The 23872-nt window shown below is 31.4% G+C and overlaps 5 protein-coding genes across 16 annotated transcripts in view; 2 read left to right on the top strand and 3 right to left on the bottom strand.

Moving 5' to 3' along the window:
- The first annotated feature begins 143 nt into the window (after window positions 1-143).
- On the top strand, window positions 144-6002 carry LOC105227750 (polyadenylate-binding protein). Of its 4 annotated transcripts, none has more exons than XR_852642.4 (4): window positions 144-687; window positions 776-1702; window positions 2615-2963; window positions 3022-6002. XR_852642.4 is itself a non-coding variant. In XM_011207251.4 (3 exons), exons 2-3 carry the CDS (start codon window positions 971-973, stop codon window positions 2837-2839), a joined length of 957 nt encoding a protein of 318 aa, XP_011205553.1. In that variant the 5' UTR covers window positions 144-687; window positions 804-970; the 3' UTR covers window positions 2840-6002. The 4 variants fall into 4 exon arrangements, 2 of the variants coding, with proteins under 2 accessions (XP_011205553.1, XP_011205552.1); XR_852641.4 differs by having other exon boundaries at window positions 3016-6002; XM_011207251.4 differs by having other exon boundaries at window positions 804-1702; window positions 2615-6002.
- A 1171-nt stretch (window positions 6003-7173) lies between these two features.
- LOC105227751 (tRNA-uridine aminocarboxypropyltransferase 1) lies at window positions 7174-8470 on the bottom strand. The gene has a single exon (XM_011207252.4). The coding sequence runs from the start codon at window positions 8200-8202 to the stop codon at window positions 7234-7236; it is 969 nt and encodes a 322-aa protein (XP_011205554.1). The 5' UTR covers window positions 8203-8470; the 3' UTR covers window positions 7174-7233.
- A 137-nt stretch (window positions 8471-8607) lies between these two features.
- Window positions 8608-11751, top strand: LOC105227752 (small integral membrane protein 14). 4 transcript variants are annotated; one of them, XM_011207254.4, is made up of 4 exons: window positions 8608-8889; window positions 10356-10468; window positions 10556-10601; window positions 10670-11751. In XM_011207254.4, exons 2-4 carry the CDS (start codon window positions 10397-10399, stop codon window positions 10888-10890), a joined length of 339 nt encoding a protein of 112 aa, XP_011205556.1. In that variant the 5' UTR covers window positions 8608-8889; window positions 10356-10396; the 3' UTR covers window positions 10891-11751. The 4 variants fall into 4 exon arrangements, with proteins under 4 accessions (XP_011205556.1, XP_011205557.1, XP_049308771.1 ...); XM_011207255.4 differs by having other exon boundaries at window positions 8619-8889; window positions 10262-10468; XM_049452814.1 differs by having other exon boundaries at window positions 8619-8937.
- A 170-nt stretch (window positions 11752-11921) lies between these two features.
- On the bottom strand, window positions 11922-14607 carry LOC105227754 (zinc finger CCHC domain-containing protein 8 homolog). Its single transcript, XM_011207257.4, has 3 exons — window positions 13490-14607; window positions 13303-13425; window positions 11922-13245 (listed from the first exon to the last, which is right to left on the bottom strand). Exons 1-3 carry the CDS (start codon window positions 14492-14494, stop codon window positions 12478-12480), a joined length of 1896 nt encoding a protein of 631 aa, XP_011205559.2. The 5' UTR covers window positions 14495-14607; the 3' UTR covers window positions 11922-12477.
- A 1801-nt stretch (window positions 14608-16408) lies between these two features.
- Window positions 16409-23872, bottom strand: part of LOC105227755 (ion transport peptide) — a 90927-nt gene continuing 83463 nt past the window's right edge. For 4 of the 6 annotated variants that reach the window (XR_007422348.1, XR_007422347.1, XR_007422349.1 and 1 more), the window contains 3 exons: window positions 22578-22798; window positions 18347-20521; window positions 16409-17353 (listed from right to left, as the gene is read on the bottom strand). Coding sequence is in view for 2 of the 6 variants with exons in the window: in XM_049452812.1 (XP_049308769.1) it covers window positions 21256-21397; window positions 22578-22798 (363 nt within the window). In the remaining 4 variants the exon portion in view is untranslated. Of the gene's footprint in view, window positions 17354-18346; window positions 20522-20929; window positions 21398-22577; window positions 22799-23872 lie in introns of those variants that run through there. The other 2 variants (XM_049452813.1, XM_049452812.1) reach the window with 2 other exon arrangements.

The raw sequence follows: 23872 nt of genomic DNA, 5'->3' as shown, positions 1-23872 counted from the left end.
AATATCTTCAAAATGCAAGTAAATCAAGCTAGGATCTGTGACTTGTCTGATAAAAAAATATTGAAAAATGGATGATCGGCAAAAATATAAATAAATTTATTATTACGGGTGGCAACATCTTTTCACTTACTGCTGAGTGGCCACTGCTTTTCACGTTGCAATACGTGCCCATTTTCTTTGCTCGCACGCAAGTTCGTGGCTCTAGTCTACAAATCGTTTTTTCGCAAAATAAATTTGTTAAATAAGAACTAAGTAATTTGGTTCTTCTAAAGAAATTTAAGAAACTAATATTCTTGTTATGCGATTGTTAATTGTTGTAAAATAACATCAACACCAAAATTTGCTATTACATTAGTAGGCAATGAAAAAATGCAGGTAGAATAAAAGCAAAGAAAAGTGTTAAAGCATTAAGTGAAATTTTGGAGAAAATAGAAAAGAAGGAAAATACATGAAACAGCAAAGGAAATAAAGTAATCAAACAAAGAAAAGTGAAGTGAAACAAGGCAAAGCAAGGCGGAAAAACGATTTTTTGCAAAACGCACACGCAAACGAAGACGAGAAGCGAAGCGAACTAGCGAACGGACAAGTTACGAGCAATTGAAAATTGTTAACACGGTTGGAGAGGTGTGTGGGATAAAAAAGTGAAAACTGTTTGTTGGGCGTCAAACGGTGCACATAAATTTTTAGGTAGCTGATCATTTACTTTACCGCTTTTCACACATATTTATTAAAAATTGTTATTTTTTTATTGTCTATTGATTTTGTGAACAAATAGTGAATAGATATACGTGCATGAATTATAGGTAAAGCATAACTGAGTAACTGAACGTGCGCCGGTGCTTCATCAAAAAGAAAAAACTTCAAAATTCTTAGCTACGGCAGCAATTCTTACAATAACGCTTATAACAACTCTATCGTCACCACCACGCTCCATAAGCAGCCCGCAGTGCCGCCACTACCACCTCCAATTATGTTTGTCAATTCGATGACGTTTCGCGGCAATCCTGCCCCCAACCATCATTACGCTGGCCACCCATTGGCTACGGCACATCATCCACAACAACCGCAATTGCACCATCATGCTACAACTGGACAAGCTGGCGGGCCAATGGCTCACCATCCATCGGCGGCACATGGTACGCATCCGGGTGCCCATCCCGGCTCAGCCAACAACAATATTCACCATGCCGCTTCGGCTATGAATCGTCATGCACCTCATGCGCCCATGGGTATGGGTAGCGGCAACATCACCTCAATGTCGCCTCATATGCCAAACAATGGCAGCGGCATGCCAGGTAGCGGCAGTGGCAGCGGTGCAAGCTCTAGCTCACCGGATAGTGGTAAAATTTATATCAAGAATTTGGAACGCTCCATTGACAACAAAGCAGTCTACGACACGTTTTGCGTGTTTGGTAACATTTTAAATTGTAATGTTGCCAAGGATGAAGATGGCAATTCACGCGGCTATGGTTTTGTGCATTTCGATTCAGAAGAGGCTGCACGTATTGCTATTTCAAAGGTGGACGGAATGTTGTGCAATAATCAGAAGGTGCAAGTAGTAAAATTCATACCACGCCGTGATCGTGAACAAGAAAAGGCATCGCAATTTAGGAATCTCTATGTGAAGAATCTCAGCGAAGATTTCACTGATCAACATTTACATGAAATGTTTGAACCGTACGGACGCATAACAAGTCACCGGGTAAGTTTCAGCGACCTCATTTATTACTATATGGTGTGGTTGTGAAGCAATGTTAACTGATAAACAAGTCAATGTGAAATATTAATATATATTTAATGTTGCGCAAGTGTCTAACAGTAAAATTATGAATATCTCATTAAGTTATTGTTTTTTTTTTTATAATATGCTGACAGCTATGTATTTATAAAAATATGTTTAGTAGTTTTTTTTTGTGTTTAATACCATGCCTGCTCACTAGCTCTCCTGCCCTTTGTGCCCCCCTGCATCTATGTTACTCTGTTACACAATTTTTCCTAAATCCTATGCTGTGGTATATTCAGTTTAATGTTTGCTTCGTAACAATATAGCGTTGCGCATGTCCTTGTTTATGCCTTGTGCTTTGGTGTGCCACCCCAACTGCCACCCTCCTGAACACCCGCTTCTTTACTGCCCAGGTTAGGCCTTGGCTTGACAACTAATGGTATTGGTTAATCATGCATATGCCTCGTTTGATTGGTTTAAAATCAACTTTTATTGAATTAAATTTTTAACATCATAATGACGTTGTTAAAATCAGAAAATAAATATTTCGATGTTTATACGAATATAATATGACTGTCATAGGTACGTAAATAAATGTATTTTAACATTATTTTGTTCAAAAGTCAATGTAAGTGAGAGCGAGCGTTGCGATTTTTAAAATGTTCAAAAATTTTGGATTACTTTTTGAGGTTAAAATTATTTTAGTTCGATATTTGATTTCACAAATTTAAAAATAATTTCTTATTAAGATTTTCAAATTTACATAATAAAAATAATTTAATTCACTTATTTTTAAACGCAATATTTGCAACCCTGATTAACAGTAATATCTTAGGTGTGCGTTTCACGCGCTTGGTACAAATTCAACTAATTCGGTCTTATTTTTTTAAGGTGATGCTGGATGAAGAGGGCCGCTCTCGCCGTTTTGGTTTTGTGGCTTTTGAAAGCCCACAATCGGCTCTGGCAGCTGTTATCGGTCTAAATGGTAAGCAATTAGGAGACAATAAGTTCTTGTACGTTGCACGTGCACTGAACAAAGTCGAACGCCAACAGGAGATCAATCGAAAACTCGAAGAACGTAAGCGGCAGAAGGCTGGTCAAGTATTCTACTATTAAATGAAAAAATATAAAGGATGCAAAATTAAAAAATAACCGTTGATGCAGATAAGGATGAAATATGAGCCGAATATTGATTGCGAAGTGGATTAGTGATGAATATTGGTTTCGAGCTCATGAGGTGGTAAGTATAAGAAATATGTTTCAATGAAGCATTGGTGAATAACAACAATTAGCTTCAGAAAATTTAGTTGAATCGACGAAAGTTGATAAATGATCATGATAAATGATGTATCCACACATACATAAGAACTTTCGCAGGCGAGTCGATGCAACTTGATTGAAAGAAATTTTCGAATATCGTATATAATTAAGAATTATTAAAAATTTAAAATGAATATTATAAAAATAACAAATAAATACACATACATACAAACAAATACATATATGTACATGTAGAGATGTAAAATTTAAAGCAAATTATGGGATTTTTCAATTTTGGTTTTGATGTTAAATGAAAGTTTACATTAGTAAAAACAAAAAAATAAAATAAACAAATAAAAAAAAATGTATTGCTTATTGTTAACTTTTAAAAACTAAAAATATTCCGCAAGTAAAATTGGAAAAAAGAAATCAACTACAACAATGAAAAATGAATGGAAAAGTAAACTTTATATAGAAACGCCGTTTAACGTTGATTACACAGTAGAATTTATGAATGTCACATTGAGCTCATCTCAATGATTTGCAGCTAAAATTAAACATAAATTTAACTTCAAATTAAATGGCATATGTATGTATGTCTCTATCTATATATATATAAATATTACTATTATAGCTACTATTACAATTATTCATGCACTCCTCCTAAATGTACACAAACAAACAAAATTTTACACACACACACACGCAGCTTAAAGAAACACATACTCACACAAACACACACACATACAACCATGTTTGCTTATATACATATGTATATGTAAAATGTATAATGAATTTTGTCACGAATCGGCAAGAAATTAATAAACACTATTGAAAACATGAAAAAGCACATTTCATAAATTTGAAAGAAGATAATGACGCGAGAAACGCTAATATTAACATGAAAGTACATTTATATTAAATTACTCACTTTGCAAAACCAAAAAAATAATATTTGTAATATTAATGACCCCCAATTCCATATTATGTGTAAGAGTATTTAATTGTATTGCAAAAAGTAAAATAAAAATAATAAAAACAGAATCGTATTATTAGGAAAAAAATAGAAAAGGACGTAGGAACAACGTAAGATGTCTAAAAACAAAAACAAAAAGAACGGCAGAAACCCAAATGCAAGAAAAGGCAACAAATTTTAAGCGTAGTTGTAAAATCGATTCAAAATGCAAGAAATGTGTATTTACTGTAATTAAAAAGGCGAAGAAAAATAATACTGGCATAAAACAAATAAATGAATATAAAATGATAAAAAAACAAAAATATGTGTAATCAAAGGTGTAGAAAAACAAAAACAAAAAATGTAAGACAAAAGGTAAACATCATGAAAACATTAAATTAAGCGAAGAGAAAAACAAACGCAAAGCACAGAAATCCAGATGAAGTAAATAAAAATATGACTAACCGTAATTTATTTTATTCTAATTAACCCAAAAAAATACTGGTAATAGGAAAAAAAGTTATGATTGAAATTATTATACTAAATGTTCCCAAAAAATTTTAACATTTAAGTTCTTAACGTAGACAAAATGTATAGATATTACACAAAGAAACACACAAATGAAAATAAATGTAAAAAAAAGAATACAAAAAACGCAAGTAAAACAAAAAACAGAAAGGACATTAATGAGTTAGTAAAGGAAAACAAAAACAAAAGAAAAGCGAAGTAAATGCATATACATATGAGAAGCAAAAGAGCAGCAAGAAAAAACTGAAAATTTTATTATTAAGCAAATGAAAATTTACTATATATTTTTACTAGACGAAATGCAATTGCAATTCTTTCCATTACAAAACCCCTTTTACTCCCCTCTTCCCTTAAAAATCTATAATTACAATATGATTAAAACAATGTATACATGTTGTATAAATATGAATTTAACTAGTAATTATTTTTTATTGAAACCAAGGTGTTGCAAAAATAACTTAAATGATGAAAAACAACCAAACTGTAACGAATTGAATACAAACAACTAGAAAAACAACAAGTAATTTAGAAAAAAAACTAAATAAAACAAAACTGGCAGTAAACAAAGCAAAAAATTAAAATTAAATAAAAACCACAAAGACAAAAACAAAAACAAGAAAAGTAAAGACAAACGTAATAACAATCGAATGTTACAAACTTGCCTAATGGCAGAATCATAGCGGTAACCGGCAGCAGTGGCCACAAAATACATGAGAAGAATAAGGATAAATCAAATAAAATCTACGCTTTTACATTTTAACTTCATGGGCAGCTGGGGAGAGGGTGAGACTTTTTCCTCTTTAATCGCCACTGCCATGCCCAAGAGAATCGTCGTTGCTGTCATTACCCTATGATTCGGCTGTACCATATTTATATGTTAAATGCAAAAATAAAATACACATGTAAAAACAAACAGCTCGAAAGGTGAAAATTTTTGAACATCACTTAGAGCCATTTTCTATTTTTTATTGCAGTAAATTGTTGTAACGTTTTCGAATTTCTCTACAAGCAAGTAATTGGTCTCGTAGACATTCAGTTATACATTCTTGTTAATGACTATTAACCACATACTATATGTACATACATACATACATATCGTCACCTGAAATGCAAAATAACGTATCATCAAAAAAATCGAAATTGAGTGTCTTATTGATTACGCTTCACTACTTCAAATTATATACATAATATTACATATGTTCAACATTTTCTAGTTCTGCGGTCATATATAAACCAGTCTTAACCAATATTAATATTTTGTTTCACTCATGTTCGATTTTATTTCGTGTTTCATTCATGCCACTGTCAATTTTTGAAAATGTTGTTACGTTATTTTGCATTTCAGGTGACGATATACTTTATTTTATTCTTTTATTTCTTAAATTAAGTTTAAGTATGACGCATTTTAGCGGCAACTATGATGACTTTATTATATTTTGGTTTTTTTTCTTATTATATATTCATACATTGGGATTTACATTGACAAACTGTTATACAAAAAAAAATAAATGAATAAATAAATAATAATAATAATAATGGGAGTGATAAAATATTGAAATATCGGCAAAAAGAAAAAATATACACAGTAGCCAAAAGAGAATCGACAAAGATTAAAGACATCTAAGATGCGATAAAAAGTATTACGCCTGAGGTATAATACAGAAGAATACAAAGCAGCACGATTGTGTAAATGTAAAGCATTTGCAATAAAAATAAAACATAGACACATACACACATAGAGTGTGGAATCGCGTTAAATAACCCGATATGGGAGGCGATTTTGTTTTCTTTGCATTTAATGCACATACATAAGTATAAATGAATTGTAGCCTCGTGTTTGTTTGTTTTGCGATAATGATTGGATGTTTCACAGTGTCCCACACACCCTCCTAAAAAACACTTTAAAAATATTTTAACATTGTGAACGCCTAAAAGCAGGTCAATAAAAAGTGCGACACATTTACATGTCGATCTGTTCACTGCGTAAATATGCCGTTAATGTACAATTTGCTAAAAAAATATAAATAAAACAAGCAACTATGCATTCAATTTCAAATAGCAGCAAAACACATTAAATGAATCAGTGCAGTCAGTAGTAAATTTTTTTTAACAAATTGACACACAGCGAAACACCTACACACACACCATAAATACACATACACAGGGAGATAATTGATTCAAGCGATGCAAAACACAATCCGGAAAGTTGCGTGCTTCATACTGACATACACAAGATTTATTTATCTTTGACCATATACATATATGTATGTACTCTTCGTATTTTGTGTGAGATTGTGCATTTACAGTATTGCGATTTGCATCGCTAGAAAGTGACATCGATGATGTCTTATATACAAGTAAATAACTTATATACACACATTCATACATATTAATTCCATCAACTATCTATATAAATATAAAATATATAAATATATATATATACTTACTTGAAAGTGAAACAAACAAAAAAAGAAATAAAAATAAATAAATAAAATGCTTTTGCAAAAAGTGTTTAACAAAAAATAACCGTATTCTGATTTAAATGTTTGTCCTTAGATTTTATGGTAATCTACTAAACCTGAAATATTTAGCAATTCTCTATGAGATTGATATTATTATTTATGTCAGGAAAATGTACTAAAATCGATTAATAAGAAATGAGGAGTTAAATATCACATTACGTGCGATCCAAAAAATTAAAATATATTTTTTTTATATTATAAATTAACTTTTATTTTCTCTTTTATTTATTTTGATAAAGACAGTTTTATATCGGTCTGCGATACGATTTCAGTTGGTTGTGGTCATAATATTTATGTATTATATCGTACATGTTGGCAAAGAAAAACAGCAAATTATCATATTGTCCATTATAGGGCGCATCACGTGCTACATTTGTAGCCTCCGTGTCTACTAAACGTGCAGTCTCGTAAAAGCCTTGACCAATTTCAAGATTATCTAAACCACGATACTGCCTATTGAGGCCCCAAGCATTGACATGTACTTCCAGCAAGAATTGATGTACAGCTTCGACTGTGGCGAGATACCAACGCGGACTGCCACGTTGATGTCGCCAAAATTGCGAAAAACGGTTTTGTAGAACTACGGTGGGTAAACCCTTTAAGCGTTCGTCCTTATAAATACCGCGACTTTGATTCCACGTGCTATCAATGAAAATCGCACGCTTTACAGGTAGGTTATCATATGTGTATACCTTATCTGTGTATTCTTCACCCTCTTCTGGTTCATCTTTAATTTCATCTATGCGCCATCTCAACATTGTGCCAATGTTGTGACCTTTCGGTAAGCCGTAATTATTTTCCGTTTTTAATCGTACACGTTGATTGAACAGCTGTGGTACTGTTAAACTTTTTGCACTTGGAAATATCAGTATAACACCATCCATTTTTGAATAATCAGGCATATCTGGATACGCATAAACATGCACACGATCCTTAGCCAAAACTGCAGCGTGCGCTGATGTGCTCTTGCCGTCAATTTCCTTTTTATGCTTTATGATATCGATGTCGATTGGTATCTCTACGTGAGGTATGAAATCACCCACATTTCCAACCGGTACATAGCAGTTATAACAATAAAATTTACGTGACCGATTGCATTGTGTGCAAGTAAAGCGTCCTTCAATGGCATCCAATTGATGTGTGTCGTCTAGGCGCATTTTTGCAAATGGATATTTCCTAGGTGTTGAAACAACATTCTCCAATGGGTGAGTCATTGCACAGAAATTATATTATAAGAAATTGCAAATATTTTATATATGTTTGCAATTTAATTGAATTGTTTTCAATTCAATAGAATTAAGAAATAGTAAACACTTGTTTCGGTGCCATCTAACTGGGCGAAATCAGCTGTTTGCGGATTTCTTCATAATAGGTATGTGTTTACTTATCGATATTAAATTTTTTAAATTTTTGAGACAACGGTAAAAGGTTTTCCCTTTGTGTAAATATATATAAATAAAAACTAAAGAGTTTTTACATGTGAAATGATTAAAAAAAATAAACCGATGCAACTTATTACACAATAATCGTTTCGATTATTGGCATATTCTATCCTTTCATAAATGTTACAATCTGGTAACTCTCAAATATTGTTCTCTTATTTGCTATTTGCTTTTATAAATAAATTTCAAGTTTGTTGTTTTCCATTGCTTCTCATTTCGGACACACACATCATAAAATTGTGTTAATTTTTTCACAAATCTGGAGAGTAAAATTAAGTGAAAATATTGTGAACAGCAGTGGAAAATGGAAAGTTGCTAATACGTGTCAACGTCGTTTATAACATTTTACTCCGCGAAAATCTAATTAGATTGCTGAAACAAAAGTTGGAAGGAGCAATTGGAAAACCTCCAACGCCAATTCGTAAATACATTGCAGTTATTTTGGAGTTGCTGGAATAGGTAAAACGAAATTGTGCAAGTGCCTTATGCACTTACATATGTATGCATGTAAGTACATATATTCACATATGTATGGAAAGCTAGTAAAGAGGAAAGTGAAGTGCGCTGGGAGGAGATTAAAACTGGAATCATATACTAGCTACATACATATATTAATATTATGTGATATGCTATTTTATTTTAGGAGAAGCAAGAGCGAAGTATATACGCCAATGAACTCATAACTAATAAAATGCAATACAATTCTATTGATGTGCTAATAAATGCATATGTTTATATACACATACAGAAACATATGTAGATGCATCCGTTCATACCCTGTCATATTCATATAATAGTATGTTGCTATTAAACCTGCTTACAATTTACTAATGTGCATATTTTCTGAAATTGTAATGAGATGATGAATGAGATACCCAAGTGGCATATCTTACAAAATTGAAATTTGTAAAAATGGTTTTGCAAGATGTAAAAACATATCGCATTCTATGGACACATAATAAGTATATATATAAGGATAGTTTGAACCTGGTTTGATTATCAATATTCTACAAGTTTAATGCAATATTCCATGCTTGTTTTCAAAGGTCGGTGACAAATTGTGACCTACAAGTAATTGGTTTATTCTCGTTGAATTGTTTTTCATGCTGAGTGATTGTTATCTGCCTATCAACTGCAGCTTTATATGATATACTTACATTAAATAATTTTATAAAATTTCGGATGCATATGTTAATAAAAGAAGGGTGCAATTTAAATTCTTTGTTTTAGGCGTCCTTCCCGTTTGTTTTACTTTTCTTATCTCTTGCTAAAAAAAGAAAATACAGTGTTATGTTACAAAAAGATTAAAAAATAAACATACAAACAATAATAATTAAAACTTGTCATAATGCCAGACATTTTTGCAAGCTACCCACAATTTATTTGTATTGTGTTGGAATTTACTTCGTTCAACTCGCATTTAGAAACCTTATCAGTAAAACGAGACGTGTGAGGAAACAATTTGTGTGTTTTATGAGCCGTAATAACACTCGCTTTGTAATAAACTGAACAATTCAAAATCTAAAGCTACATTTCAAAGAGTTTACATTACTGTTTAGTTGAAGTAAAATTTTAATGAAAATAAAATTTTGTGTACGTATCTATATATTGGAAAATTATCTTAATACACCTCTTTATAGTAATTTTATATAAACAAAAAAAATATTAATGCCTTCCTCTCAATTCTTCGTGTATATGTATGTAAATGTTATAGCAAGCTTTTGTATACATACATATATACGATTGATTGTGTACTTTAAATACAAAAAATTTACTGCTATAATATTGTTTTATACTTAAGACACGTCATTTATATACATTTTGTTTTAAGTTGACACCACAACAAATAAACACGGATAATCACTTGATAGCAGACTTTCTCACTTTGGTGGATTTAATTTAGATTTTATGTTGTATTTTGGCAGTTAAACAAGCAATAGTAGTGCAAATCTTTGGACGCACAAAAATGGGTGATGAATTTGATGGCTGCGAGTGTGTCTGGTCGCACGAGTACGCGATGCAGCGACTATTGGCGATGGTGAGTGGAAATCTTTTTATCTCAAAGCATTTTATATTTACAAAGATTTATGTACACGCTAATTTTCATCAATTGTTTCTCTTACAGATACGGCAGAGCCAGAATCATTGCACGGATACGGAATGCGTCGATAGTGAGTTTCTGGTGGTTGACATGTTTCAAATTTATTGGTTTATAATTTTTTTTACATTTTTTTTACAGTATCGGGTCGCATGCGTGAGACCACTACAACTGGCAATGGAAATGAGGAAAGTAACTTCACTATGGTTACAATGTTTATGATCTTTGCGGTGCTTATGTATTTGATACGGCCAGAATCGATTATGAAATTAACAAATACAAAACGGCGTTCGCAGAGACAAGATCCTAATGGTGGCTTGCCACCACCACCGCCGCCACCGGCACCGCCTGCAGTCAATTAATATTGGCGTTTCGTTTTGTGCGAACTGCAAACACTAAATTTTTTGTCTATCAACTGTAATTCAATACAAATAAGTTAACACCACCTATTCTTTTCAAGTATAATTCTAAATACTTGTTCCCTAAGGGGGAATGCGAATTTACATTGCAACCGTTTTAAAATTATTAAAAGATGTTTATAATGGGTTCTAAAGAGCTTAAAAACAAACATTTGGAATAAATTAAATTATTGTGCAATAAAAATTGAAAATTTTTAGGCACGTTATAGATCACGCGAAGAAAATATATTTATAAAATTTTTAAATAATTTGTAATTTCTGCAACTAATGCAAACCATTCCATACAAGGATTTCTCAAGTGAAAATTAGGAACACCAAATTTGCCCGCAAATCAATAAGAATATATTTGTAATTGAAAATATAAGAATATATGTACATATACATATACATATGTACATATATAGGTACAAGTATGTACATTCATATAATATATTTGATTGTACAAGTGTTTGAATAATGTGCTTTAATTGTGAAAATTATATTGGGTCGCTTTTGGTGTATCTTAGAAGCGTGAATGAATATAAAGTGTTCTTTGTGAAAAGCATAAAAATTAAAAAAAAATCTAAGACGATTTAGCAAATGCCACCTATTCAAAGCAATTAATATTACCACACATAAATATATATATACATATATATATATATAAATGTGCGAATACATATCTGCATAAACATACTTTATTTTTGATTATATGCTGCAGCTTGCATTGTATATCACGAACTTGAAGTAGATAGTTGGTAATATTTCTTATGTTAAATTCTTATACATAATCTGAATAAATAAATTTACAACTGCACACATAAATACTATCTCTGAACAGTGTATATTAAGTTTGCTTCGAAGTTTGTATTGCTCAGAAAGAAACGTGCGAGACCTTATAAAATATACGAGTACATTATCAGCATGAAGAGCCATGCCCCACGATAGTCGGGTCGAAGTATCCGAAAAGAACCCGGCCAAGGACTGCCATGCCTTAAAACTACTTCAGGAATGTTTTCTGTCGCTATAACATCCGTGCCCGGCTGGCTTCCCTTGAGATATCGATCTGAAATTTTGCTCACGCTCTTTCCTCAATGTTTTTTTATTGCAATTCTTGGCAAGAAAACAATTTCAAATTTTGGTTATATATGTATATACTTATTTTATAGATATAGAAAATGTTGTTCGTACCTTGAGAAACAATTGTTTTTGTATTATAAAAATATTGTGAAAATTGATTTATTTTCAGTTTTGTCTTGAGTAAATTGTTTTCAGCGTTACAAAGATTTATTTAAATTCATAATTACACTCATTATATTCTACCATAATTTTTTGTTGCTAAAATTAAGTAACGAAATTCCTTTGCAGGAACATCGCGGGCTTTTAAATCTTAGTAAATAATGTAATCATTTTATTTTAAAATTATTATGTATTTAACAGTTAAAATTAACCACAAGCATACGTTCGCACAACCATTCAGAAATTTTACAAAATGCAATTTCAAAACGAATCTAATACTTAAACATGCAGTATATTCATATTCGCTCTTCATCAGTCGTCATCGTCGTTATGCAATTTAGTAACGATATTTCGTACTTTCTTAATAACCTCCTTCATTTGCTCATACTTGCCCGTTGAATCCGGCAGATTTTCAAAATTAATAACATCACTAACACCCACTTTGAAATTGTCACCAGCTGGTAGTTTTTCGTATGGTGAAAAATGCAACACTGGTGTACCCATGTGTGATTCCTTAATAATATCCAACGTAGGCGTTGGTTCAACCGTGTGTATTTCGTTCGTATTTGTTGGTTTGGATATTTGGCTGGCTTTCGTCTCATTATTGCTCGTTTCCAGTGCGAGTGATTCTTCAGTCGCACTACTTGAAGACAAACTGTCAATATCACACAGACCAGACTTTAATTCGGCAAGTAACTTTTGTTTGCGTTCCTCCAAATAGTCTAACGTGGGCGAACAAGTACGTTCATTTGCAACAGATGAGCTTTCTTCATTCGTTGCTGAGGTAGTTGCATCGTCTGGCGATGTTGGTGGTGGTGGTGGTTTAATGTCGTTTGCGGGTTCCGGTGGTGGAGGAGGGCGAGTAAACACCACATTTTCATCAACCGCAACGTCGTCTTCAATATCCATATCGGCATTGTCCAATATGCTAGTTTTAATCTCAGCCACATTAGTTGTTTGTGGTAGACTCTTAAGTCTTTTATGTTTATAACCCTTTACAACGTTGCTTCCCAATTTCTTGATGAACTCTTCTTTTCGTTGATGGCGAGACAAAGGCGGCACATTATGGTGCTTATAGTCCTAGAATGATTTGAAGTTGAAACATTTACAAATAAATTATATACTTGTATATCTTACATCATAGAAATTCGGACCAGGATCAACATTGAATCCTGGGAAGTCTACAATTTTCGATATATCATATTTAATCTCATCGCTTTCTTGTGAATTTTCGTCTTCCGATGCCATCACTGCGTTTCCCTTCAATATAAAAAAATACAAACGTAACGTTTAAACTTAAAAATTATACATGTTTTTTTCTTACATCTGAATTGATTAGAGATATGCCAGAATGCACCACTTTTGCCTCCTCCAGCCAGCCTGGTGGATAACCAAGCTTTCTCATACGGTAGAAAAAGAATGGCAGTTCTCCGCGCTTTAAACCAAGTGCTGTCTGCAGCTTGTCACTTATCTTACCCGGCCTTAAATGCCCAAATCTTTGTTCAATGTCAATGTGATATCTCTCTTGTTTACGTGCTAATTTTGCACGATTTATACGCGCGTTATTTCGTGGTTTAGGACATTCACGTAGTGAGTGCCCATTTACTCCACAATTGAAACAAGCCACTGTTGTTCGCACCCTTTGGCACTCGTTTTCCTCTTCTAACTTTTGTCGTTTACGCGCTGAAGATTCTTCATTCAAAACATCTTTAATACTACGTTTATATGAAGGTACACATTGGGTGTCAAGTTTTTTCGAGCCAGAGGTATCAATTGTAAATAACGAGGCCAAGTCTAAATCCGGCGATTCATCTTCATTTTCTGACAAATGGCGCTCAGGTGCTACTTCAGTTATGCTCACCGCCTCTTCACAATCACTTAATTCCATATCAGAGTGGTTGGCAGCTGAATCTTTTGCTATATAAGCGTTTATACTACTAACTGTAGTATTTTCAGAATTCGAAATTTTAAATGCAAAAATTGGATTATCCACATACATATTTAGTGCCTTATCAAGCGAGTCCAATATTTTATGTCCATATTCCTTGAAAATGCTTTCATTTGAAAACTTTATTTCAAAAGCCAATGTTTGTTTACTACTTGTTGGTTCACATATTTCCGCAGCTTCCTGTGCTTCCTCCACCTCACCTTCTTCGAATTCAACGCAGTCAATTGACTCTTTTAGCGGGACAGCCACCGGCAATTTTTTCTCAGGAGTTTCATTCATACTAGTGTCCGAAGTTAAATCAACTGTGGTGGTATCACGAACACGGTCATCCAAATCTTCATTATCACTATCCAATTTGATTATATCAGCATTTTTGTCCATTGTGAATACAAAAATTCACAAAATATTGTCTATAGAAAGTAAACTTTCGACCGTGCTTAAATCGAATTGTGCTAAAATTATAGAAACGAAGTGGAATCAGTACAGCACAAGAAGCACGAAAAATATAACAGTTGGAAAGTGAGAATGATACATTTTCACATTCTCAATGTTGATAATATAAATTATTGAAAATATTTTTAAATAAGAGTCCTCCTAAATTAATATTATGGTATAATTGAAGGCTTTAATGTGTATATCAAAAAATTATAGAAAGTATTAGATAAAATAGTAGTTATATTACAAATTATTTCGGTTTTTATTTCTTTGATGCACCCTGTCCGAGGATATGGCTTTGAGCAACCGTTAGTTTAGTCCACATTCTCTAATCATCAATTTCTTACAATTTAAGGTAAGATTACTAATCAGTCACTGATAATTTAAAATAATTGCGCTCATGTGGTTCTAGAAATTTGGACAACAGCAATATACAAAGAAAAATTAAACCGTAACTATACCTATTATAGCGTATCAATTGTTTATAAACCAAATAATAAAAAAGGCAAAACCAATTGTGGTTGCTACTTGGATTAATATACAAAATATTAAAACCTTGATTTGTTAGCGGTTTGCCTCGCGGATTTCAACTCCTCCCTTCGACGTTTTTGTAAATATTAATATTCAACCTGTGCATTGGATATTTGTTATCTTAAATTAAGTCAACTCAAGTTCCGCATGAGGCAGCAGATATGTATACGAAAACGCTCGATCGACGTGACTGTGGTGCTTAGTCACTAATCGTTAACCCTTTTTTTTGCAATAATAACAAAAACAATTTATTAGAGTTTGAATTATACAATCTTTATTTTACGACTAGATCCAAAGAAGTTTCAATTTAAAAGTAATAATCATACAAAACTCAAAATCAAAAACAAATAAAATATTATTACAATCATAAAAAATAAAATCTTAATACGCGTTATGATATTCAATGTATATATGTATGTAAAGTGGAAAACAAAGTAAAAAAGATTGTACAAATTTTTAGCGATAGTTACATTTAGGTTTGTGGACGTGAGTGTATGTAGTTGCAAACATATCTTTTAGTTATGTTTAATGCACATGAGTGCTAATGTACATATTACAAGTTTATGCACACATTTACATACAAGTGTACGTATCGTATCATATGTTAACTACATACTTTCCGTCATTTGTGGTCTATTGAATTTACATATGAGCTTATGTGGGGTGTTCTTTTTATTGTTTGTTGTTGTTATCTTATTATTTGCACAGTATAAAAATCATCGTAACGATAGTACAATATAGCATATATATACATATATATTTACTATATATATGTAGGTATGTTTGTATGTATATAATTAGTAAAAATAACTTAAGGATATTATTGCAAAAATAATTTACAAATTAAAAATACTTTTATGTTTTCAATACAATGCATTCATATTATGTTCTGCAAGTATATGTATGTAAAGTTATTAAATTGTAAAAAATAAAAACCTCACGATTCGATAGCTACTACTTATAGCACATAATTAATAATTTATGATAGTTAAATTTTAACATAATAATAATTATATTAATATAAATATAATTACAAATTATTACAAAATAATAATAAAAAATAATGAATCATCTATTTACATCAGACATTTAAAATACTTGTTTGTGTGTGTTTTCCGTTATATTTATGTATATATATTTGTCGCTTGTTTGTTGCTTGTTATCGGTTTCGATTTAATCGATTTGTTGCATTTAAATTTAATTTGAATGCAATCGGATTTTTGCTTTTTTCGTTTTAACGGACACTGTGTTTCAACAAATTGTGTAAATGGAGTATTATTTGAGGCTGAATTTATTATTTTCTTTTGTAAATACTTTTTTGAGGCTGCAATTATTTTTTTTTTTGTAAATAATTTTTTAAATTATGAGAGCTTTAAATTAACCACTGGAGACGGTTATATAACGCAAGAAACGAAAACTTTACACACATTGTATTTTGTTCAATACCCACATTTTGAAATTATTTTTTACATTTAACATTTTTGTGCATGAACTTAGTTTTATTTCATGAAAAATAGCTATACATACAGAAATATAGAAAATACGTATTTTGTTGTTATTTTTTTTTCAATTTTTTTCAATTAATTTGCTAAAACTTTGCATTAGGCAGACATCAAAGTACATCAACGAGCAATTTGAAACGATTAATTTTGCTTTAAATTTAAATTTCAATTATTTTATTCATTTGTGCTAAATACTTTAGTTTATTTCATTAAATTTCCATTGATAATATGTATGTGTGTTCTTTTTTTACTCCTTTCTAAGTATTTTTTCAAACAAAATTTAATATAAAATTCCATAAATATTTTTTTTTTCAATTTTCCATTACTCCATAATTTATATTCATGCTTAGCTGCCAGTGTCGTCATCGTCATCGTAGTCATCATCATCACTCCATTCATTGTCAACGTTGTCATCATCAGGATCACATTGCCATTTTCGTTATACGGTTATACATTCATACATCACTTGTTTATTTAGCGCCTTCGGTTGATTTAACATTATCAGTGTTCCAGTCCAAGTCGTCGTTTGATCTTCATAAAAACGCCAACACAATCGCAAAATCCACAAAATGTACATACAAGCCACACACTGTAACCGTCGCATGAACGTCGTCCGCTGGTCGTCAACAATGAAATAAGTAGAACGCAATGGAATGGAACGCCTTACTTCTTGCCGAGAGTGAAGCGCCATTCATTGTATTTGTCCATCTCTTCGTGCAGTTGTAGAGCCTCGACGCAGGCGGCGAAGAATTGTGAACCGAAGCAATCTTGCCTGTGTGTGAGAATGGGAGAACAGTTGCCGTTAGTCATGTTATATTGCTGTAATTTAATTTGCAAAAATTCAAAAATATTTTCAAAAATTCTGTTACAAACGCAACAAAAAAAGTGCGTTTTCAATTGGTAGTCAGCAAAATCGAACAAGTTCCGACAAAAAATGTTTGGAAATCTTGTTTCTAAGAGCGGACTTTATCCACCGTGTAAAAAATTTATGTACAATATTATTATATACATTTAATATTATATGTATGTATGTGTATGTATAGTCTATAAAAATTTTATTTAATTATTTACATGTATTTATGAAAAATTGCGACTAGAGCGCTTGGAAAAAATTATACTCTTGCGTGTTTGTGCCTGAGTGAGTGTATAGTAAACAAAAGTAATAATCGGATATGATATTACAAAATTAAAAAAAATATATATTATAAAAAATTTGATAAAAAATATTTTGAAATTTATGTAATATTGAAATTTGTGTATTAAAAAAATTTTAGATTTTAAAAAATTTTGAAATTTAGATTTTTAGATTATAAAAAAATTTTTAAATTTATGTAATATTGAAATTTGTGTAGTAAAAAAAATTTTTATTATAAAAATTTTTGAAATTTTTGTATTATAACTACATATGTATTATTATATTTTAATTCCAAAAAATTTTCTCGCAAACTAGGTACTCGTACTAATTCAAAAAACGCATAAAAGATTAAAGCATCATATTTACAAAAAAAATCTGTTTGAAAAATTCATACTTCAAACTTATTTACTGATAAATTCAAAATCTGCAATGTTTTATATACACAAGTACGTATATTTAATTGTTCATAGGTAGCCTAACTTCAGGCGCTTGAGCGCGCTGCAGCCTTACAGAGTGGGCTAAAAAATGTTCCGTTCAAAAAGCAGCCACACAAAGGGCCGTTCAGCATTTTAACAAAATAAAAAAATATTTTTATATATAAATCAAATGAAATGAAGAAAACAAACATACCAAAAAATCAAAAGTTCATTATTGTTGTTGTTATGGCATTGGTACATGTGTGTGTTTGTAATTGTAATGTGTTGATGCGCAAGTCCTGCAAGTTCAAAGCCATGCAGCGCTGCCAAGCACACACAGACAAATATTTGTCAAATGCTTGTGTGTGTTGTTGTTTTTCCGTGCGATCTGTATGATTGTAGCCACAAAACACGCTCCTCTTTGTGGTTTCGCCACTCGGTCTCGCACTGTGGTGTTGCCAGGGCCAGCTTACGCCAGTTGCTTGTGCGCTTGGTCGGCGTTATTGTTGCTGTGGTTCGTCTCGATCGTTTTCGCCGTTTTTACAACATACTTTCTACTACATATTTATGCTTGCTTGTCGTTCTACTACTTTATCACAATAATTTCAGTAAATATTTGCTAACAAATTTCTTCAACATTCACATACATAACCAATATGCACATACATAACATATAGGTGTTTGTGTGTACATATGTAAGTCACTATGTATGTATGTGTACGTTTCATTACCATAACTCGATGCCATCTTTTTTGATTTTAAAATATTTTGAAATTTTTTTTCACAGTTTATCTTTTTATAAATTTGTTATAAATATAGTACATAGCTTTTGTAAACGATTCTAGCATATATTTATATTTATATATAAATGTATTGATTTATAAAAAATTTAGAAACTCTTAAAAGTGCTTCAACTATCTTAGTAGTACATTCTGAATGTAACTGCACTGAGTAGAATATTTTTTTTGTGAAAGTGTTTGTATGTATTTTTGTTGTTGTTGAGAAAAATTTCATTAGTGTTTTTTGTGTTTAACTGGATTTTTGTGTGCTTTTCACAAATTGCAAAATGTATAAAGGAATAGTTAGTTGATTTTGTTTTTATTTTTTTGTTTTTAATTTATAAAAATAACATTTTTTCTAGATAAATACTTATCGGAAAGCACTTACTACAATAATAGTTTAACATTTCTTCTTCATGCATTTATACCTACATATACACTTGTATATTCTAACAAACACATGTAAAGTAAAAACTCAAAGTTATGCTTGGTGATTTTCGTTTAAAAAAATTGAAAAAAGTACGAATATATTCATAAATACAAAATCAATACTTTCTAGTATTTAATATTCCCGAGACATGTTCTATGCTTGCGTTTAAGCTGTTAAAGTGATGTTGCGTAGTTTGGAATTAGGTTAGCAGTACTGTCCTTGAAGCTCAGTTAAACTACAGTTTTATGTAAGCTTAACAGAACTGCCTTTGAAAATCTGTTATACTACAGATTACTGTGTAGTTAACAGCAATGCAGTTTAAAAGTTGCAGTTTTATATAAAGTTAACAGCACTGCACTTGAAATTATGCTATTTTACAGTTTTATATAAAGTTAAGAGAAGCAGCTTTGTTATTCTACAGTTTTATGTAAGGTATGACGCTCTGCTCAACTACAGATTTGTGTAATGTTACTGTTACTCTACAGTACTGCGTTGTATTTCTATTGATTGTCGAATGTTTTTGTGCAAAATTTTCTCTAGACTCCACATTTTCTGTTTAACTTAGTGCAAATACAAAAAGCGTATTTATGCAAGTCCGTTATATTTAATTTTTGCTTTAGTTTTTTTCTTTTTCCACTTCTAAAACTTTGAGTTTATAGTTTACAATATTTTTCACTTTTGCTTTTGTCTCCGTTTAAAGAGTTACTAACTTTACTTATAGAATAAATAAGTTTATAAATATTTTGAATTTCATTCTCTTCTCTGCAAAGTTTTTTTTTGTTTTTTCTATTGTATATATGAGTGTGTGTTTGTGTGGGTGTGAGTTTCATTTATATCTGTTTAGTTAGCTTTTAAGGTTCCGTTTTGTTATTTAAAATAAATTAAGCATATTTTAAGCATAAACATAATTAATTACATCTGTATGTAATAAATAACAGAAAATCATAAAACTCAAATGAAACTTAAATCATCGTAAAATACAATAATAAATAAGTACAAATTAATTGGAAATTGGAAAGTTTTGCATCTAAACTAAAGTTATGTTGGGACCGACTGTGGGAATGATATTGGAGAGCCGTTAATCACTTTAATAAAGTGCTGTAATTTCGAAATCTCTTCCGTTGGTATTAAAAGCACTTTCAGGCATTCTCCAAACCATTTCGAATCGAAGCAGTTTTTCCTAAAAATAAACAAAAGAATAAAACAACAACATAAGCATAAAGAAATTAAATGAAGAAATTAATATTTAACGACAAGTTAGGTTAAAATAAATGTGGTAAAAAAAAAACATTTCTTAAATTAAATTGAAATATTAAATTTTATGAAATAAAATATATTAAACATTTTATATACTATAATTAAATTGACAATTAAAAAATACTTAAAAAATTAATTATTTTCATACAAAAATTTAAAAAAAAATCTAAAATAAATAAATTTCGTAATTATATAATTAATTTGTTCAGTTGCCATCTTAAAAAATTAATTATTTAAATAATAAATTTAACAAATTATTAAAATATGTAATTATTGATAATAATAATAAAACCGCAAAATTTTGAAACAAATAAATTTCGTATGCTAAATATGTCTCTATATGCTATATGTCTGTACGTATGTATATAGTCCGTAAATAATTTTAAAAATCTAAATTTAAAATATGATATGCCAAACAACAAGTAAACTGGAGTTCAGCGTCTCCGTAATCTAACCACAAAAAATAAATATGTTTGCTTACAACAATTTGAAAGCGTGAGCTTCAATAGCACTTAAGGTAAAATGATTGTGTATGATTAAAGTTTACGATTCCTTCCAGCTAAGCACTATCAAATCGGTATGTATGTGTGTAATTTAAAAATATTTATAATATATTTATGTTGTTGTAAACACTAATTCATTCTTAGCCGCATCTCTTTATTGCATGTTTGTAAAAGCGAATGGCATTGGCGAACCGTTAATAACCTTAACGAAGTATTGAAGTTGGCTAACTTCTTCTTCGGGTATCATTAGTACTTTGAGACATTCGCCAAATGTTTCGTGTGTAAAACAATTTTGCCTGTTTGAATGAGAATAATGCACAAAACGAATATTTTATGGCTTGTATACTAGCTGAAAGGGATATTGGATAGATTTGAGGATTGTAGGATCATAAGTGGTGAAGTTATATGAGGATTATATTTACAAGTTTTTTCGAAATCTTTGATTTTTGAAATTTGCAGGCAAATAGGTGTATTTAAAAATATTTTTACTATACTGTAGGATTTTTCTACTTCCGAATGGGTTTTAAGGGTTATAAACTAAAAGTAGTAATAATAATATGAGATCATAAACTAAATTTCAGTTGGAATATGTTAATTTAACTAATAACCTGCAAATATAACCTATTGTATTGTTTTAGTTTTACTCTAAGGACCTTAAGTTAAGGTAAATATGCATTTTTTTCATAAATAAACTAAATGAGTAATACATAAATAAAAATATATTATATTATTATATATAAAGATACAATTATGCAACCCTAGACTTAGCAGGAAAATGCTATTAAAGAGATAATGAGAGTTAGAATACTCTCCTTACTTAACACCTTTTTGTGTATATTGTAAATTCTTTATTTTTCTCTATGTTAAACACGTTGTACCACATCATATTACGCGTCTTCGATTCGTCACTTACTTATCTGCACGCTTTGCTTGAACTCTGCTCGCTTGTCAGAACCAACAAAGTGTCACCATTGAATGTATGACAAGAAAGTACGTTTACAAGTAATTATCTGATTCATTCCTATGTGATTTATAACTGTTATTTTCGCTTTCCGCTACTCTCGAAGGCTTGGCGAATCGAAGACAGCATTTGAAACATTTGAAATTTAATAATACTGTGGGAACGAATTGAGATCGGTTAAAGATTTTGCAATAACTGTTATTAGCTCTAAATATGAAGTAATATTTTTACGAATTAGAACGAGGATTAAATTAAAACAGATGTCAGACTAGCATAGTGCTGTCATATTATGTGGAATTATTGACTAGAAAAACGTCTGTATAACAGACAAGTCTTTGAAAGAAAACTTGATTAATACTAGTAAAATTTAGTCCATACGATAATCTATTTATACCACAGTTAATGCACCCATTTAACCGACTCTCTATGAGTCAGTTTCCACAGCGTTTATATTAAATAACAAAATGTGTTTGGGTGTATAAAATTTCTAGAGATCTTGTGAGGCGACAACTTACTTGCATAGTCGGTGTATACTTGTCTCGCGGAAAAGTTGATAGCAGTCTTCGCAAATGCGATCCAAGCGGAAGAACATTGTTTTGTTGAAGATGCCTTTGCACTCTAAGTCGAAGAAATTGCTTCGCTTCGACAGATTGTGGTTGTTGTGTGGCAAAGCTGTGATAAGTGGAATCAAGACAAGAAACAGCACCACCGAGATCTTAATGTTGCGGGAACACATCTGTAATGAGATAGCAGAAACAAGAGATTTGTAGAATCAGTAAAAGATGTAATTAAGAGAAATTTGATATTTACTATAATATATAGTTCTAAACTTGTACGATTTTGAAATACAATGCAAAATGTAGTAAAAACCTGCTAAGAACTTCATTTATACATAAAATAAATAATTTATCTAGAAAAATATGTTTCAAAACCGGAATAAAATGTAATACGGACGGTAAACGTGATCGATTATTAAGCGGGAAACGGATTTCTAAAACAAAAATGTGTATTGTTGTGGCGTAATTGATGGAAAACATTTATACTCGTACATATATTAAATTTATAGTTAAAATCTCCTAGTGTGAATATGGCTTAAGCTTCAGCTGTCACAGTGGTAAGCATGCTGCCGATAGCAGGAAAATCATCAACTATCGTTAACACCATTGTGTCTGGGACGATTTTGTTTCAATAAAGTTGCAACGAGAACTGCGCTCCTATGCGCTACTCACGCTGACTACACCTTGGTCACGGGCGTGATATTTATTTGTCTACTATTCTTATACTTTTTTTTCGCTGTTTATGTTTCGCTATTTTTAAAGTTTGTCTGCCTACTGCTGTATTCGTACGATTTTTTCGTTTTTTTTTCCGCTTCCTTTGTAAAAGTATTTATAGCTGCGTGCTGTCTGTCGTCTGGCTGGCGTATTCGAAGAATTGGGTAAATGGATATGGGCCAAGTTGAACCTTGAATTTTTCGTGACTGCCCAGCTACACGACTATTGTCGCTTCCCTTTGTCGGCGGCAGGCGTCTGACTTCTGACAGCTAGCGACCGGCCGGTAGCCAGACGGCGTGCAGTAAGCGCAGTTGCTTTGTTGAGCCGGTTGGTTGCTGCGACTGACCCATTGGTCAACACGACACGACCGGCAGCTTGTCGACTTGAGCGCTTGTAAGCGCCGCATAGTCTACATTCTCGACATACATATAAACATCTCGTGGTATTATCGACAAACGGTAGACGTATGTATGCATGCGGTATGCAATACTATAAATAGCACCTATAGCTAAACACGTCTGTCTGTGGCGCTGTTGAGT

Source organism: Bactrocera dorsalis, chromosome 3, assembly GCF_023373825.1.
Source record: "Bactrocera dorsalis isolate Fly_Bdor chromosome 3, ASM2337382v1, whole genome shotgun sequence".
Lineage (NCBI taxonomy): Eukaryota > Metazoa > Arthropoda > Insecta > Diptera > Tephritidae > Bactrocera > Bactrocera dorsalis.
The sequence above is the reverse complement of the archived record's forward strand: the minus strand, read 5'-3'. Positions and strand labels throughout refer to the sequence as shown.